Genomic DNA, 18,883 nt, shown 5'->3' with positions numbered 1-18,883 from the left:
AGAGATGATGTGATACAGACACAGCCTTCCCACCAGTTACTGGAATGAGACAAAAGTTTTCCAAAGCAAGAGGAACGAAGATATAATTTCTTTCTCTCCCATGGACACGAATTGGCCTGGATTAATTTTCATAGCATAAAATTAGAGAGGAAAGCTTCCTCATGTGGCTTTTCTGTGGTATGAATGTCAGCACTGGATAATATAAATGATGCATAGTATTAAATAAAAGAAGTATATAAATTAGTGAATTGGTATTCTTCCTATGCACTCCTGATTAATTCCCTAGCATTTAATGATTTAATGATTAATGATTGCTGTATATATTCTTTCATCCTTCTCTCTTGGAAAGCTGTGGCTCCTATTCTGCAGCAACTTGGTCATGCCTATGTGTACATTTCTACCTTTTTTGCCTCTCTTTTCAGCTAGAAACATGGGGAAGATTTGGTTGTCTTTTCTTGCTTATTTGTTTTTGATGTAAAACAGAAGTTTGCATATCTTACATTTGAAACATTGCAAAAATGATAAATCTATATTCCTGGAAAATTGTCACTCAGAATCATGAGGGAGTATGCTGAATTATTATTGGATAATATTTTTAAATTGTTTGATCTCTGTGACAAAAATGAAGCTAATGAACTTTTTCCTTCATTTTTAGCTTCTCATGTCTGTGTTTGATAACAGCATGAAAACCTTTGGGGTTATTGAAAGTGATCCTTTTGACTGGGAGAAGAGTGGAACTGATGGCTCTCTGACAACAACAACAACTTCAACCACACCTCAGTTACACACTCGTCTTACTCCAGCTGCAATTGGGTATGTATGCACATTGTGTATGTATGATCACTGAAATTAATTCTGATGGAATGGAAACAATTACTGAATCTGAGAAGAGACAAAAGTTGTATCAATAGCTTTTTTGGTAAGAAGCAGACATTGTCTTATCTTCATGCTAAGATAAGTGTTAAATAAAGTTATTCTAGCTAAATAAACGCATGGTTTATAGCAGGTGTGGTTTTTTAAGCACACTTAAAAAAAACACAAAAAACTACAACATTTGAATACAGAGTAACTATTGACTGGGCTATGGTTAAAATGATAATAGTTTGAGAGGGAGTTTTTTAATTTCATGCACGTGGATTATATGATTTGTAAGATATTTTCAAACTTTACTGTTATCTTCATTATTCTTTGAACAGTCAAATTTGTCAAAACTGTTTTCGGACTATTAGTCCAATTAATTAAAACAGATACTGGAAGAAAGAAGTAAAAAGATTAGAATATAGTAAATGGTACCTATTAACATTTGTCTTCCATCAGGACTATTCATTGAAGTCAGGTACTGTACTTTCCAAGGTGATAATCCTGGTTTACCATATTTTACATGCCACTGTTTGTTCAGTATATTTCTGTACAGTATAGAAAGTAAGACATTACTGTTCTGTCAGAACATCCCGGTTTATTTATCAATTGATGGTCCTTGTTGATTTCAGGAGTGCAACCAATGTGAAGGACTTCATAGTCCATTTCTATTCCTGGAAGTACCAAGAGGAGAACGTTATTCCAGTTACTTTGAATTGTTATATGCAGATACTAAGCAACTGTTGAATTCCATTTGGAAAACAAACAAACAAACAAAACAAACAAACAAACAAAAAACAAAGCAGAAAAAAACAAACATTTTTCAACTGAACAGCATTTATAGAGGATTTTCATCCAGTGATGGAAGAAAATAGTATTTATCCAGTGGTCTGTAGATATGATCTCTAACAATTTTTATTCAGAAATTACTTTGAAAATGTTCAAGCAGCAGCTTTTAAGTGATTTTCACATGATTAAGTTTTTTGACTTTTCCAATATTTTTTCTACTTTTGTAGAATTGCCAATGCCACTCCTATCCCAGGAGATTTGCTGCGAGAGAACACAGATGAAGTATTTCCTGATGAACAGCTCAGTGATGGAGAGAATGGTATTCCAGTTGGTGTCTCACCAGAGAAGCTGCCTGGGTCTCCTGGGCATCAGCGTTCTCAGGAAAAAGACGTTTGGGAAGAAATGGATGCAAACAGAAACAAAATAAAACTAGGGATTTGTAAGGTATTTACAAATTTGTATTGTGAAGATTTACAAACAACTTCCTGTCCTCATGGTACACAATAGAATATCATTAATAATACAGTCATGCTAGTATGCATTACTTAGAGTGATCTAAGTAAACAAGATTTCATGGTAGAGTTTACGCTTATTATTAGACTAATCTGTGTAGTAGAAAAAGTAGACAAGCTTTTGGGCTTTTCTGGTCTTTACGATTAATAATTTGCTGACAATTTTAAACTTGAGTCTCTTTCAAGCTTAATCTGAGAATTTAGTTTGCTATGAGAGTGAGATAGTTTGTAAAGTATTTGATATCATTTCTTAACGTGATCGTCATATTCACGTTCTTCAGACATCATTTCAATTCTTGCTCAGGGTGTGAAGCCAAAGCAGATTTTCTGTATTTTGCGTGAGTAGAATTTAAATACAGAAAATACAAAAAATGTTTTAGTATTATTTATTGTCTTTCAAGTGACAAATTAACATTAAGCATGATTGGTAGTACCCTTTTAGTTCATGTGGTGTTTTTGCTTTGGTAAGATATGGTATCTTTCTACTGATGCAGAGAGATTAATGGGTTAATCTTTTGGAGACAAAGTTTCTTATGTTTGACCTGTAGTCTCTCGGGAGTGGTTCCTATTTCCCTTGTTCACTTTCACAGCATTTCATATTTTCAGATACAATCACTACACTTCATATTCAGAAAATGTAGCTCTTTTTCTTGATATAAAAATGTTTTAAACAGCTCAATAGGCATGTGTTAATGAAATGTTCCTTAGATAGAGAGATGTCCAGTTTTCAGGCTGTTGCGGCTTGTTTCTAGAAAAAAATGTGTTGTGGTAGGCCATAAGACATGGTGCCTTTTTTCACTGTTGCTGAACTTGTTTTTTTTTTTGTTTGTTTTTTATTATTCTTTATTTTTACCAAAGAGGGAGCAAGCCAATTGCTCTGATTTAAGCAAAAGCAATTTCTGTTAGTTGCACCTGTTGAAATTAAGGATAATCATGATTCCCAAGCTTCAAGTTGTGTCCAGCTAGTATACCAGATGAAATGCAGTTGAGCTAAGATAAAGTTCTAGATTGAGGATCATAAGGACAGCTTGGAAACTAACTTTTCTGTAATAAGAGCTGTTGGCTCTGAAGTAGTCTGAGGATGCTTCTAAGTGATTGGTTTCAAACTACTTTTGAGGAAAATTTTAGAGATGGGTATGAAAAATCGATATAGATTTAAGTATATGACTGTTTTCTGTTTTGTTTGTTTTTTTGTTTATACTCTTGTTTTTAGACCTGCCCAGAGCTATTGCATTACTACTGACCTTTTTTTTCTGTTGTGGCTACGTGCTGAAGACTATCTCAAAAACTATCTCAAATGTGGTGTGAGCTTAAGGAATGTTCCAAATACAAATTGACTTATCAATGGATAAAATCCTGGATGGTATTCACTATACAATTCTGTGTCTTCCTTTATTTTACCATTCCTAGTGTGTTATGTTTTTACTTTTACTTTTTGCGTAGGCTGCCACAGAAGAGGAAAACAGCCAGGGACCTGTGAATGGAATGCTGAATGCACCAAGTCTAGGTTCTCCAGTTCGTGTCCGCTCAGAGACCACCCAGCTGGACAGAGACGTCCCACTGGTTCGAAAGCTGCGTTCAATTCACAGCTTTGAACTTGAGAAGCGTCTGACATTGGAGTCAAAGCCAGACACCGATAAGTTTCTTGAAAACTGGTAAATAAATTATTTCTATTTTATTTTTATGCTTAGATTTTTACAGAATATGTTGTTAAGACAGTATAATCTCTCTGCTGTTACTCTGTTGATTTACAGCACCTTGCGAAAATCCTGAATGTATTTGCTGAGTTGTGCTTATGCAAGCTACAGCAAACAATATTAAATATGTTCATAACATCACTCAACTTATTGATGTTGCAGCTTTACCTAGTCTTTATTTAAAAAACAACAATGGAATAGAAAAAGAAGGAGAAGACTAATGCTAGTGTAGAGCTAAGGTCATTTTTATAAAAAATCTTTTGTTACAGGGTGATGCTTATTAACTTTTCTTCACTGGATTGGTCTTGACATTTGACAGTCATTACAACTCATCCAAAATAAGAATGATGACGTCAAGTGCTCAGTAGAGCTTATGTGGGACTGGTTGCTAGGAGATGAGAAGGACAGCTTACAAGAAGCTGAGTGTTTTGTGGTTGTTTTTTTTTTTTTAAGAAAGTCAAGTTAAAAGTCTACTTGCGTGTAGCAGATTTGATTATACTAAAAAATGTTGAACCAACATAAAAAGAAACAAAAACAACAAAACAACACGAAGTTGTTAGAAAACAAAGGTCTTAAAATGGAATTTGAAGACTGAGAAAGGAAAGCTATATCAGAGCTGATTAAATCAAATTTACCCTTACATAGAAAAAATAAAGGAAAGTAAAGAAAGATGCATTGTAATCTGTCTGAGAGGCAGTAGCTAAGGTGGGACACAGGAGAAGATAGATGAGATGTTGACAGTGGCAAAATCCTTCTAATACACCATTGAGGATTAGTAATTTGAATTTGTTTGAAACAAATTAAGCAAAGCATAAATTGGGAGTCAGTCCAAAAAACAGAAACACTGATTTTGAAAGCATCTTCTAACTGCTGTTGGTGAATTCTGCTTTTACTGTTCCACTTGGATTCTTTGTAGCATAGCTTAAATGCAGATGGAAACCAGAACACGGAGCTGTCAATTGCTCATGATTCTCTCTGCCATTCTCTCAGGGTAATTGCCTTGATATGTGTGCAAACTTCTAAGACCACCCAACCATTTTTACTTGCCATTAGAGTTATTTTTTGAAGAAGTGGATAATAAACATCACAGTGAAATAATTATTTTCTATATTTGCTTCTCTTTTCTTTGGCTTAATTTATGGAATTGCTTCAAGTTTTAGCTCTTTCACTATAGGTTTTTCTAAAACGTGGCAACAATTTTTTAGGTAAATCTGGTTTTCATAAATTGAAAAACTATCAAATGTAGCTTACATCATTAGTAACTAATTCAAATATTTCTTTTCTTAAGTTTGGAGAAGAGGCAGAAAGACTTGAATGCTGCAGCAGAGACTGCAGTTGCTGCTGTTCCTCCTCCTCCTCAGAAATCACTCATTCCTGCTCCTGTGGCTGCCCGCATGGACCATGTTTGGCACTATGATGAAGAATATCTTCCAGATGCTTCAAAACCTGTGTCAGCTGGTTCTCCAGAACAAATTGATGGTGTTGTTGGCAATGGATTTGTAGCTGTCAACTTAAGCTCCTGCAGGCAGGAGATTGATTCTAAGGAATGGGTGATAATAGATAAGGAACGGGACTTGCAGGATTTCAGGACAAATGAAGTTTTAGGGCACAAAACGACTGGAAGTCCCTCAGATGAAGAGCCAGAGGTACTACAAGTTCTAGAGGAGTCCCCTCCAGAAGAGCAGCCCAGACAAGAAGGCTGGGCAGGAAACAGTGTCCATGCCAAGAATCAAACCTCAGGGGTGGAATTTCTTGTTGCCATGGAAAGTCATCCTGCTTCTTCTGAACAGCTTACAGACAAATTGGAACTTCTGACAGGAGCTGCTGGACAGCTTCTTGCAGCCACCCCTACAAGTCCTATGGAAGCTCAAGCAGAAGGAGCACTCACTCCGGTAAGAAAAACACTCGCTGTTTTATTAAATCTCTCTTTGCTCAGAATTATGTGAGGAGATAAGTGAAAAGGCAGTAAGTCAATTGCAGTAGTGTAGCAGAAATTCATAGTTTATTAAAAATGGGACTTGATTCTTGAGGGGTAATCTTCCATGCTTTGTTACGAGTATTTACTTTCTCCCATGGACTTGGATAATCGCTCTGCAAGTATGATCCACAGAATTTGCCTCAGTTAAAACATATTAATATTCTATTTATGCAGAGGTTTCTAATCAAGGAGAGTAACACATATAAGCTGGTATTAATTATACTTGTCATACATAAACATAAAATCACAATGGATGTGTGAAATACTGTGCTACAATCTTTGTTGCAAAGGTAAGTTGGAAATGGTACCTGAAATCTCTAGAACAGCACCTGTTCTAGAAGTGAGCCAAGTTACATTATACTTTCCTCCAGGACCTGTACTTATGTACATCTGTATGGAGGCAGCATGACATGCTATTTGAAACAGGTAGGACAGACTACCTTAATCTTCAAAATATTTGTTATGCGATGTTTGAAAGGTTTTTTTTAAAGCAGTTCTGTGGTTGAACTAATTTTACCTTTCATAAATAGAGTAATCTCCTTAATCTGACATTCTCTATGGTAGTAAATTAAAGTTGACTAAAAATGATTGCTCAAGGTAAATGTCATGCTGTATTTTTTCTGTAATGCCATCAATTCTTTTTTCTTTACCACAGACTTTTCTGTCCACTATTTATCTCTTAGGGCTATACTTGTTACTGCCAGTGCAGTTCAAAACAAGAGACACAATTATGGGAGAAGGCAGTAGCCTGAAGAGTCTATACTCTGCCTGCTGGTTGGATATTTTTATCTCTCAATGTATACAACTGCTGCCAAAGCCGTAGTATTCAGATAAGAGAGTCTCCTTTGAACCGATATAAAGATAACAGTAACAAATACTACAACCCCTTGGTAAAGCATGTTATGGCTCAAAAAATTTTGTATCTCACACTGTATGATTTGGCTTAGCACGTGCTTCCTATTGTATGTTGGACCACAAAACCAAACTGGGAAGCAGAGTACAGTTGCATGTGAATGTGAATTGCTCAAGATGATATGTGAAATGCTCAAGATAATATGTTTCCAATAATAAAAATGCTTTGAAAGACTTTGCATAATTTTAATAGTGAAGTTGGTGCTGTGTTTATGAAATGATAACAACCTTAATTAGATTTGAATGTTTTTGTGTAGTAGTTTTATCTAGATATTTCCGTCCTGACAACAAGTACAGGTAATGGGCAAAGGGTCGTATTTTACTCTTCTGCTAATTTCAGTTATGTTGAATCTGTTACTAAGAGATTGGATCCAAGAATTTAAGTTTGGGACCATATATCAAGTGACCTAAAAGAAGTGTTACTAAAAGGGGTTAAAGATAGATGTTGAAATTTCAGAGTATAGTATCTTAACATAATTTCTGAACAGATTATTCATTTCAAATGGCTTGAAACCATTCTTATCTTCAGAATCATCATGATTATTAATATACCTCCCATATGGATTTCTAGTGACCTTACTTCATTATCACTTAGGAGAAGATATGATGAATTATGGTCTTTGAGTTTATTCTGAGAGTTTGACAATTCAGATAGCTTTTTTGTTTTTGTTTTTGTTTTTTAAATATGCAAGCACTTAATTTAATGTTACAGTAAGTGAATAGATGTAATATTTTTAAGTAGTAGCAAGGATGTTTCTGTATAGGAAATTGAAGGTTTCTCTCCCCCCCCAGTTTTATTTTCTTATGAGGGTAAGAAATGGCTGATCTGTAGTCCTTCCATTTGCAGGTAATTGCTTTTCAGGATATCATGTGTATACCTGGTTTTTCTGTAATTGGTGATAATATCATTTCTTACCAGTTATACACAGCATCAGTGCTCCTATTAAGAATGTGAGATTGTAGCAGTTCAAGAGGGAAATCTGAGCTCAAAGAGTAAGAGAAAAAATATGTAAGTTATTGGTTTGGGATTAGCAAGTTTTAGGCTTAAAAAAACTAGTCAATTATGCAATTATTTGTGGAAATGCATGTATGTAAAGAGATAATTTTCTTGTTATCAGACATGGTTTTGCATGAACACACAGAACAGATTACCCAGTAAATACCGGTTTGATGTGTCTTGGTCATGGGCACGCAGTCAATTTCTGTTGAATTACTCATAGCATGCTGGTATGTATGTGCTGACTGTATGATTTCATGTTGGCTTTATGTAGAGTTTGGCTTCAGCAGGACAGGCAGTATCTGATTGACAGTAACACCTGCTGCTGTTAAGTTAATTTGTCAAAAGAATTGGAAGTGATATAAACTATTCAGAAATTTACATTGGAGCAGCACTTAGCATCCTATTGCTTTTTTCTTTTTCTTTTTCTTCTTTATCTGGTTCTAAGAGTTTAATGCTGAACTTGCTGTGTTGCTAACTATGGCCTCATTAATTTACTATCTCTGTATTGAATTGCAATGACCTCCATATAGTGGGATGCACAAGACTGTTCGCAACATAGGATATTTGTCAAGCAGTTATTTCAGCATAAAAAACAACAACGGTGTTAAAGTAATCCAATATTTATCAGCTAATGCCTGTTTCAAGTTCAATTTAAATTAGACAACAGTTTACTCTGGTCACATTTTCTTGGCAACTACTACCAAATACATATATATGCACGGTTATAGAAGTTATTTAACTGTGAATGCGCTTATTTTTATTACTTAGAAATGTAGCTGAAATTAGCATTTTATACATCGAGTTCTGTTGTATCGATAAAACTGCTCTTGAATTTTCATTTATTGGAGGGTTCTTAGTTCTGTAGTGTTCGTGTGCTTTATATTCTCAGTTTCTGTTTTCATGAGACACTGGAAATAATTTTTTTCTTTCCTTCAGTTAAATGATAGATATGTAGTAAGGGAACTGAAGCTTTAGGATTGACACAAGTGGGAATACCTTTTCCTTGGAAACCGCAGTGCTGACAAGTGTGCTCTGTTTCCAAGGAATACAGGTTAGAATTGCAAGTATCACAACAGGAAATGGAAAATCATATTTGTATAGCTTGCAAAAAAAAAGTTTCCATATCTATACTGTTCCTGAATTTGTCCAAATATAATTGGAACAAAACCATGTAAGCCATAAACACTAACATCTCACTAACAGATATTTAGATGTGTCACCACTTATTCAGCAAAGGTAAAAGCCTTGGAAGGGGTCGGTTGGCTTCAGAATTGTGCATCAAATCTATAGGTTTATTAGAATTACTGATAATCAATTAGAAAATGTACTTCCTTTAAAATTATTACTTTGGAACACTTTGACTTTACCATTCCTGTTGTTTTTGCTCTTTACTAAGTGCTTGCTTGATATGATACAAAATGAAGCAGATGTTGATGGATTCTCTGGGCCAGTGTATCCTGCAAATTCAATTCCATGTTTGGAAATTTCATTCTCTGATGCTAATCTTGCTGATCAATCCCTTCAGCTATGGTTCTTAATATACACTGCTATAGCCATAGTTATACAGTTGTGTATTTAAAGCATGCAATGGGTGCATATGCTAAAATTATTATTATCATAGAAAACAACGCTGTTGAATGGATATGCTGAGTATTTGTGAGGACCAGCCAACAATCAGCTAGCCTCTCTATATGGCATCCCTGGAACTGACTGTGTTAGTTCATTAAATGTGCCCTAGGTTCTGACTGACTGAATGACAGGAGCCAGCAGGAGAAAGGATGCTCGCTTCTGACTAGGATGTTAGATTTTTTTTTGAATTGATGGAAAATATGGTAATAAGACTTCAAAAAAATAACAGCAACAATCAAAAAGAAACTTCTTAAATTATTAGCTTTTACCATGAGAGGGAGATTGCAATGCAGTCTCCTAAGAAAATGCATATATGCAGGACAGAAACAAGAATTACTACAGAATTGATTTCTGAACCTTATTTTTTCCCTGCCATGTTCTCACAGCTCAACTCATCTCATATGCTGCATTTCTCCACTCCAAGAATTTCAAGTCCCATCCTCCGCACCATGAGCCCTATAGCCTATCTGTCCATCCACCCGGACCCTCTGAAAGAGGCTGGTTTACCAAGGAGTCAATCAGCTGAGAGCCACTCCTCTTCTTCCCGCTCAACTGGTCGTAGGCAGCTTCCTGTCATTCCCTGTGGCAACAAGTTTCTCCCTGTCATTCGCATCTCAAAAGCACAACTTCAGCAGGTGAATAAGTCTTGTCTTCATAGAAATGACTGCGTTATAGCAGTCATCTGCAAAGTTTTTTAGTTGCTCTGCAGAGGTTGGTACTATGTGCATATGCTAGTCATACTGCTACACACAATGTCTTACAAAATGCTTTGGAAGATAAGATGGAATAAGAGAATGAGAAGCAATCTTATTAAGGAATTGAGGCAGAAGTTCTCTTACGAAGATATATGTAATCCCATTTAGAAGTGGTTACTCTGGATCACAGGTTACTGTGATCTGGAGCATCAGATATTTCTGGAAGATAGATTCCCATCCACAGAGGGATTTTCTCTTGGAAAAGGTAGGATTAATAAATCTAAGAAATATATATATTTTTTTCTTTCACAGTGGAAATTAAAATCTTTTTTTTTTTTTTTTTTTTTTTTTTAATTTAAAAATTTTCTTATAATCTATCATCAGTAGCAGGTAGATTTTGAATTGGGAAGCATATTAAAATTTGGACTACTGTAAATTATTTTAATGTGTGGGAGTAGGATATAAGTTCTACTTACAGCATCAGGAATTTCAAGAACTGTTCTATGCTTACAAAATATAAAGGAAAGATGAGAACTGCTGCGTTAATAATTAATGGAAATATCATTGAAGAAAGCAGAATTTTCATAATTTTGTATTCCCAATTTATTTACATCACGAAGATGAAGAAGACTTGAAATCAAATTAAAGTTTAGTGTAATTTGTGTATTATTAATGAAATTGTTAAAATTTGCTAAGCAGCATCAGCTTACATTGCCTGTAAAGCAGTATGACATGGCATTAGTGCTGTAACATATCATCATCATTTTACCATTAATATCATTTGGATTATATTTTATGTTGTCATTTTTTTCCAACATATCTTTCAGTATAACTTTATCTATGTGAAAGGTTTATTTTTCTCCATGAAATGTGCACAGAAGTATTGATTTTAAAAGTTAACCATCATCATTAGGTTCTTTCAAACTTCAGTAGGATCAGTGGTGAGAGATGACACAGGTGAGTGAATATTGACTAGGGAAAAGGACTTTGGAGAAATTAATCATTAAAAATAAAGCTTGTATCACAGGATATGAAATGGATGGGTATTTTTTTGCCTGTAAATTTGCAATTTAAATTTTTCAATTAGAATGTATCGCAGTTTCCAAGTAATTTCCAGGCTCCTCACAATACTCCAAGTAGGTTTTCATACAGAATCTTCTCTGGCTTCCTTAGTATACCCAGCAGTTGCAATATTAAAAGTGGCTCTGAAGTGATATACTCTTGTCATGTGAAAAAGAATAGGTATTGTGCCAGGTGCTGCTACTGAGCAGGGTGAGAAAGGGAAGGGATGAAGATTATATGCAGGATTTGCAGTCTTCTCTCAAAAGGACTTGGTAAGTCCTTTACTGCTTTATTCCTTTTCCTTGATTTTTGGCACTCCTGGCTTTACTGAGAGTGTCATTTCCAGAGTTTCATTTGCTGTGGAAGCTACAAGCATGTGAATCTTCAGTTTATTTCCACAATGAAAGCCTTATGTACTTTATGGCTTACTGAAGAACTGAAATAATTTTACAGATCATCCTCTTCTTTTACCTTTCAGTGATGTTAGGTACTTAGCAAGTTGGAAACTCCAGCAGCATGAAAGATGAATATGCATGTTAGTAACCTGAAGCTTTTATCCAATTAAACGCTAAAAAATATTTTAATACTATTATGTATAATTCTGTATAAATATTTAGTACTAAATATATTTTCCTGTGTTTACTGCTGCTTGCCCTTTAATTCAGCATTCGTACCTAATGAATTGCAGAGCTCAGAGATCTTCGCTGTTGAATTTTGTTTCATGTACTAAAAACTAAATAGTGATACATTTGTTCCTGAAATCGGGCAAAGGAGTTTTCTTTCCTGATTGTTGATGAGGAAGAGTTCAGGATCTGTATTGCAGCCTCCTTTGGTTTGACATCAGATGGATTTGGGTAATGAGATTTATGTATATTCCTCATTCACTAGAGCAGTGAAGGTTATAGGATGTAGGTCTACCTTTATTTAAAAAAAAAATAAAAAAAAATCTCTCTCTCTCTCTCTCTATATATATATAAAAATTAGATAAAGATAACTCTTCTCTTGCCCTACATATATGATGGAGGAGAATTGGAGTATTTTTCTTCTCTCCTTAGTTGCTCAACTTGCAGCATTAGAGCTGACAAAGGCAGAATGAATTCTTTGATGTTACTTGAATCTGAAAAGAGAGGTCACAGTGCTGCTAAGTATCCTTTTCTTGAATAGAGTACAAAATTGTATAGCAAACCTCCATGAAACGTAACATTAATTTCTGTGATTTTTTTTTAAAGTCAGGTAACTTATCTGAACATTGTTCATTAGAGAAATAATAGGATGGTGAGTGAAGACCATGGAAAAGGAGATGGAAGCGTAATAATGACTGGCCAGAGCTGTGTGTGAAAAGATTGCTTAGGTAGACATCCTGCTAAAAGTCTATGTCTTGAGAAACAATCAAAATCAGTGATCATTTATTTATTTATTTCTATGTTTCTCAGTTCTAGTTCTTCAATAAGAACACGAAAATGTTTTCTAGCTGTGGCAGTCTGGCAGTCTTCTATTGTACAACAGCCAGTTTATAATTATTTTAGAATTCAGCTTTTAATGAATGTAGATTCCATATTTGTATATCATTCTAATGTTTCTTCATTTTTTTTAAGTGCTTAATGAGACATGTATAAACAGGGCTAATTTTAAATTCATGATTTTATGGCTGTCTATTCTGTTAGGGAATGGTAATCTGTATCTCTTGTGTAAAGCAGTTGGAATTGGTTAGCACTTTCACATTTATTTTCTCATAGGTCTTATTTTTCCCAGTAAGCCATCTTGCTGCAGTGTTTTTAAAACTATGTTATAGGCATATAGTTACAGTATTAGCTACAAAGTACTTTGAAATCTTCCCACACAAAATACTGTGGAAATGCAAGCCATCATGTCCAAGAGGGGAGATATAATGCACTAATCTGAGTTGGAAATTTTACCTTGATTTCTAAACTTCTGACTGGAATTCAAGTGCATACGGAATAATAAGGTAAGACTTGTTGACATGTTCAGGGGATATTTAGAGAAAGTATGTATGTCCCATATATTGCTGTCATTTTATTTTGGGTGTTGTAACTGCATCAGCCAGGGGTTAACATAAATGTAAAATTCTACTAATTTTCATGAACTAATTTTGTCAAATTTCAAAAGTCTGCAATAGCAAGAGGTGAATGTTTACGCTCATGTCCACATTTAATAATACCTTTCATACTCACAAACAAAAAAAGTGAACTGCTCCTCTGTTGTTACCTTGTTCTTGAAAATGATTTTTAATTTGTTAGTGTTCTTATAGTCGCCATGCACTTCAGGATTGAATTAGAGCTCAACTAGTTAGAGCATTAGTTAGGCATTTTACCTGTCCATTAGATACATCAGAAATAGATATATTTGTCAAAAAGCCCACTTTAGAATTTGTTTCAAGACATACTACATTACCAAATAGGTGTGTCCTGGAATGAAAAGGAGGGAAAGGCTTTTCTTTGCTCAGTGAGTCTCCTTTTCAGTGTTGCCACCATTCAAGTTGTATGTAGCAAAGAGACTTCTGCTTTCAGGATCTACAGAACAGTCACACCCTACCCTATCCTGATGTAAACTATATTGGGTCTGCATGAAGTTTAAGTGTTTTCCCAAAAGTTTACCATTTGCTGTGAAGTTACAATTGTCATGGAAGGTAGTTATTTGATAATGCTTATGATCAGGTTCAGAGGCAAGCTCAGATCCAGAATTCTGTTTTCAGTTTTTACTGTTAAGTACTTTGAAGGGCAATCAACATATGGTTACTAACTATAGTGGTGTTGTTTTCTTTGTTAGTCAGTTTCTCTGTAGCATGTGAAAATTTTCCAACAAAAGCACATATTCAAAATATGAGGAAATATTAGGAAATATTTCAGAAGGAAAAATGATGTCCTGAAGATGCACTCAAAACCCACAAATCACCGCCGTTCTTTTAAGCAGTTGGATTTCAAATGTAGAATGATTTTCTTTGAACAGTTTTCATCTACAGTCTTTCCTCCTAATGCAAACATGTAAAAGTTGTGTATTTGTTACTGGTGTCCATGTGGCAAAGGCAATAGCTTGACATCTGGAAATCTAAATGTTGCCTACTGAGCTTAGCAGGACCTTCTGTCTGAAGGAGGGAAATTCTTTAGGCATCGTTTTTTCCCCATCAATTTTTAGTGTAAGGAATAATTAAGAAGTATGTGTATGGGTAGCTTTTCTTTCAAATGAAGCTTTCCAAGCTGCAAATTAAGAAGTAATCAGTAGAAGAAAACAAGAAGTCAGAGTGAACCTGTTATTATTATTTTTTTTCCCAATAGTGTGCCACCTGCAGAGAGCAAATCAATTTTTATTGACAGGATCCTCTTGCCATTTCCCTTCTGCAGGTTTCTCTAGCAGCAGTGGCAGAAAAGTGAAGGAGAGGGAGATGAATTAGCCTTAATAAAAGCATCCATATACACTGATTATTAGCATGTGCATTGAAGTGTGGACAAAAAATAAAAGGAGAAGAAGAAAATGGATATTAAAAAAATTAAAAGCTACTATTTTTTTTTAACATTTATGTTCTGTGGAATCTATAGTACTTCTCAAAATTCATAACCACATGATTAATCTATTCTTGTCTGTCATCCTTGAAATGATCACTTTGTTATATTTTTTTAAAATGCCAAGCTAATCTTATTCCAAACATATGCTCTTTAGTACATTTTTTCCAGCATTAAAATTTCACTGACTCATGATAATAAAAGATAGTAAAAGGTGCTTCAGAAAGGCTCAATTCAGAAAGGCTCTGCAATTTCCCAGAGTGAGCTGATCAACTCTGGTGAAAAAAAATTTGTTATAATTAAAATATAGTCCAAATAGATTGACAGAGGAAAAAAAATCCGTACTTGAAGTTTGTGAGTTTACTAGTATCTTACTGTTTTCTTCTGATTAGATACGTTTTTCATATGGAAAAAGAGAACTTTTTAGAAAAAAATAATATATAAACTACTAAAATTAGAACAGATAGAAAGAGGTCTCTACTGTTTCTAAATTACCACTATATAATTTTTGAAAAGTGGTTGCTGTAAGGAGTTTATAAACATGGGATATGATATGCATAGAGTTCTCAGGTTGGTTGAAGTGGTGCTGCCTTGTTGCCATATCTCATCTTGCTGTTACTGTGCTTGAAACCAAAACAGAATCAAATATACTGACTTCAGACTTTTAAGTACCTTTTAAATTTCTCACTGGCAACACGTAGCCTGTGGATCATCTGAGTGATCTGAGGGAAATCAGCTGTGTTGTGACTAGATGATCTTATAGGTCATTTCCAACCTTGTGATTCTATGATTCTGTGATTCTATATGGACCTGTGCTTTATATTTATCATCACACCTGTGCACAGAGGCAAAGCTAGGTAAGGTAACAGGCTGCCAAATGTTTAAGGGATTTTGTTTTTAGAAGATAAGCTGGGTTCTGATCTTTGTCTGCACATGGTGTAACTGCAACACCTTGCGTATAGAGAAGAGTATATATTAAAATATTGAAAGAAAAGAGAACCAACCTTAAGACTGCTATCTCTGGGTCTGCTTCCTATAAAGAATATCTATAAAGCATGCTTATAAGCAAACTGAAAGCAGACAGTTCTTTATATGAATTATAACTACTCTTGGTGGTGAAGCTCTATGGACATGAGAAACCTGTAATGCTTTCGAACAGATCTTAGCTATTAGGAGAGATTTTTAAGAATGTTTATCTAGGTTTCAAATTTTAAAATGAAATTTCACGTCTACTTTTATGACTGCATACATTACAATTTGTATTAGAATCATGTTTATGCAGTTTGGGTTTCATAAATTCTTCTGATGTGTTTTATTTCCCAATGGAAAGTGTAATATTCATGGATTGTTTCCCTTGCAAGCATAACACACACTTTGGGCAATGTGTGCAAATACAGTGCCAATTTTATAATTGGATAGAACTGGATTTAATTTATTACAACACACATGAGTAGATTCACTGTCTCACTGAAAAATCAGAAGGGAGATGCTGAATTTTGTTTCTTCTTGTTGGTTGTGTTATTTTTGTGTTTTTTATTTTAATGTTGCTGTTTGAGTCTGAATGATATTTTTGCCTTTACAAAAGTAAAAAATATAATGCAAACAGCAAAATTGAAGCACAAATGAAGCATAGGAGTAATCTAAAATTATATATCAGTTCATAGAAATCAGGTATAAAAATCAGAAATACAGATCCTTGAAATCTGCACGCTGAAATAAAGGTAGATCTTATGAATTATGTGATATTTCATGATGACTCTTTATTGAAGTGATATAAGGAGAAGAGTATTCAGAATTCATCTGAACAGTAGTGGCTGGACTCCACTGCTGTTATGCAGAAAAATATTTTTATGTGATTGATAGTCTCTGTATGTCTCATTTTCATGACAAAGGAAGACTGCTGTGTTTAAAAAAAAAAAAAAAAAAGGGGGGAGGGGGGGAAACACCAGCACTGTCTCTTAATAACAATGTATAATATTACTTTGAAAAGGAGATCTCTTGTTTTTGTTGTTTTTTTTTTTCCCTGAGGAAGTTGTAATCCACGGTTTTATTGTTTCTTAAAGTTGCAGGTATTTTCTCTATAGGGACAGATGTTAATATAAAACTTAGCTTCAGGAAGATAATTCACAAGTAGAAAAAAATTATTCTAAAGTTAGAAAAAATACATTCTGATGTATTTCTGATAGCTTGATGCTGAAACTAGACTTGATTAAAGATTCTTGTATCATTATTATCGATTTGTACCTACTAGCTTCAAAAATATTTTAAGCGCATTTTATATATCAAATATCTGCACCAGGAATTGAAAATAAGTGCAACATTGTATTTGCAATCCTCTATTGTCAGGATGAACCTCTCTAATTTGTAGCATTTTGCTTTGTTTCTTAATTGAAAAAGCAGGATATCTTGGGCATGACCTCTCGTGGCAATCTAATTACCATCCTATGAAGGTGGTTAGATATGTAGTAAAATCTCAATTTAGAAATGCTGACTGAATTGTGTTCCTTAGAGTGATATGTATTCATTAGCTTTGATACATAAGCCACAGTCCTCATGAAATCTGTAGTTTCCAACTTTCCACAGGAAAATATCATGAAGTGGCCATGCTTCTTCAGTGGTTTTAATCTCTACATGTTTTATACCATGCGAAAATAACCATGATAAAGTGGGAATTTGGTTTCTGTGAAAACAGAAATGAAAGCATGAGATAAGCGTGATACCAGTTGCTGTGTTTTTACATCTCTGAACTGTGTCTAAGGCAAACGGATGCTTTGTTAGAAAAAGACTTTCTCTGTGAAACTGAAGAACAGTGTTATGATACTAGCCCATTTTTAATTGCAGTATATATGACAGGAGTATTGTGTGAGAGCTATAAAATAATTATCTGGAATTGCAGCTGCTTACCAGTTCTCCAACAATTCCAGATGTTCTATACAACATAAGTAAGTTTGAAGAATATTCTTTAATTGATGTACATGTTGTATGGAAGTTTGAAATTGAGTACTTGTTTTGGTCACATAATTAACAAACTAATTAGCCCCATATTACAATGACAATCATTGTCTGAAAGCAATTAAAGATACTTCTTACAGAGCAGTCAGTATTAGCCCTGTGGATATGTGAGTATAGGGGTTTTTGTCAGAATAAAGAACACCTTCCTTTACCTGTTAAGTGATATAGGAATAACTGAAAAAGGGAGATATTTAAAGAATATTGAAACTAGGCCATGAACAATAGATGCACTTAATAAAGACTGTACACACTGTGTGTTCTCTATCCTCAAAAGATAGCCGTCACCTCAGAGGATATGAAAACACTGTTGTCTTGTGCCTTTCTAATTCTGCATCTGTTTCTTTCTCTTCCAATTTCTTGCATCCTTCACAAAAGGTTGATGCAAAAGATAGCATTATAGAACAGTAGAAAGAATATAATCAAGAGCTGTGGAGAGTTATCTTCATATTCTGTTTTCCTCCAGGTTAAGACTAGAGCGTGTTGTGTGTGAATTTTACCAATTGTGTAATATCTTGGGGACTGCCAGTTTGTTCAGATGAATACAATGCTTGCAGTACTGTATATATGTCAGAAGGGATTGAGTATCAAGACTTAAGAGTCGTCTTTGGGCTCCATAACACCATGAACTGCAGTCATATATTTGTCCTGTTTATCAGCATGTTAGCCTATAATAGAAAGAGACGATGTATTTTAGGAAATCTTGAACTAATTTTGTTCAGCTTCTTCCTTGCTGCGACATTAATCTGGGAAGGGGATGTAAAGAATACAGAGGATTAGACTCTGGAAGGTCAGAAGGAATGATAACAGTAGATGCAGAGAATTTTGAGGAAAACTATTCTGAACAGTCAGCTGGTAAGTTACGTACAGAATATGTAAGCATCACAGTGGTTCAATCACGTCAGAGTAACAGTAGCTGTAAATTACAGGATATTTGCATTTCTTTTATCCTTTCATACAAATTGCAGTTGAATTTTCTTTGCAGAAGTATATAGCTGTGGAAGAAAAATTAAGCAACAGGGAAAGAATTATGAAGTAAGAGGAAGCTGGTGAATTGGAAAGATTCAAGGAGACTGGTATTGCAGAAGCTACAGGCTTGTACTAACGTTGATCATATTGCTTCCAGGCTTTAGAGCCAAAAATGGATGAAAAGTAGAAGGGAAAAGAGAAAAGACACGTGAAGTTTGATCTCATAGATACATGAACTTATCAAAGGTAGGAAAG

The 18,883-nt window shown here is 34.6% G+C and overlaps 1 protein-coding gene across 2 annotated transcripts in view; it reads left to right on the top strand.

The window, feature by feature from the left end:
• Window positions 1-18,883, top strand: part of TTBK2 (tau tubulin kinase 2) — an 83,311-nt gene that overhangs the window by 49,570 nt on the left and 14,858 nt on the right. The window contains exons 10-14 of one of the 2 annotated variants that reach the window (XM_052694083.1): window positions 656-813; window positions 1,875-2,091; window positions 3,603-3,814; window positions 5,145-5,748; window positions 9,762-10,010. In XM_052694083.1, the coding sequence (XP_052550043.1) occupies window positions 656-813; window positions 1,875-2,091; window positions 3,603-3,814; window positions 5,145-5,748; window positions 9,762-10,010 (1,440 nt within the window). The remainder of the gene's footprint in view (window positions 1-655; window positions 814-1,874; window positions 2,092-3,602; window positions 3,815-5,144; window positions 5,749-9,761; window positions 10,011-18,883) is intronic. The other variant, XM_052694084.1, reaches the window with a different exon arrangement.

This window comes from Tympanuchus pallidicinctus, unplaced genomic scaffold, assembly GCF_026119805.1.
Source record: "Tympanuchus pallidicinctus isolate F22 unplaced genomic scaffold, pur_lepc_1.0 scaffold3, whole genome shotgun sequence".
Taxonomy (NCBI): Eukaryota; Metazoa; Chordata; class Aves; order Galliformes; family Phasianidae; genus Tympanuchus; species Tympanuchus pallidicinctus.
Note: the sequence above shows the minus strand (reverse complement) of the source record. Positions and strands in the feature narration are given on the sequence as shown.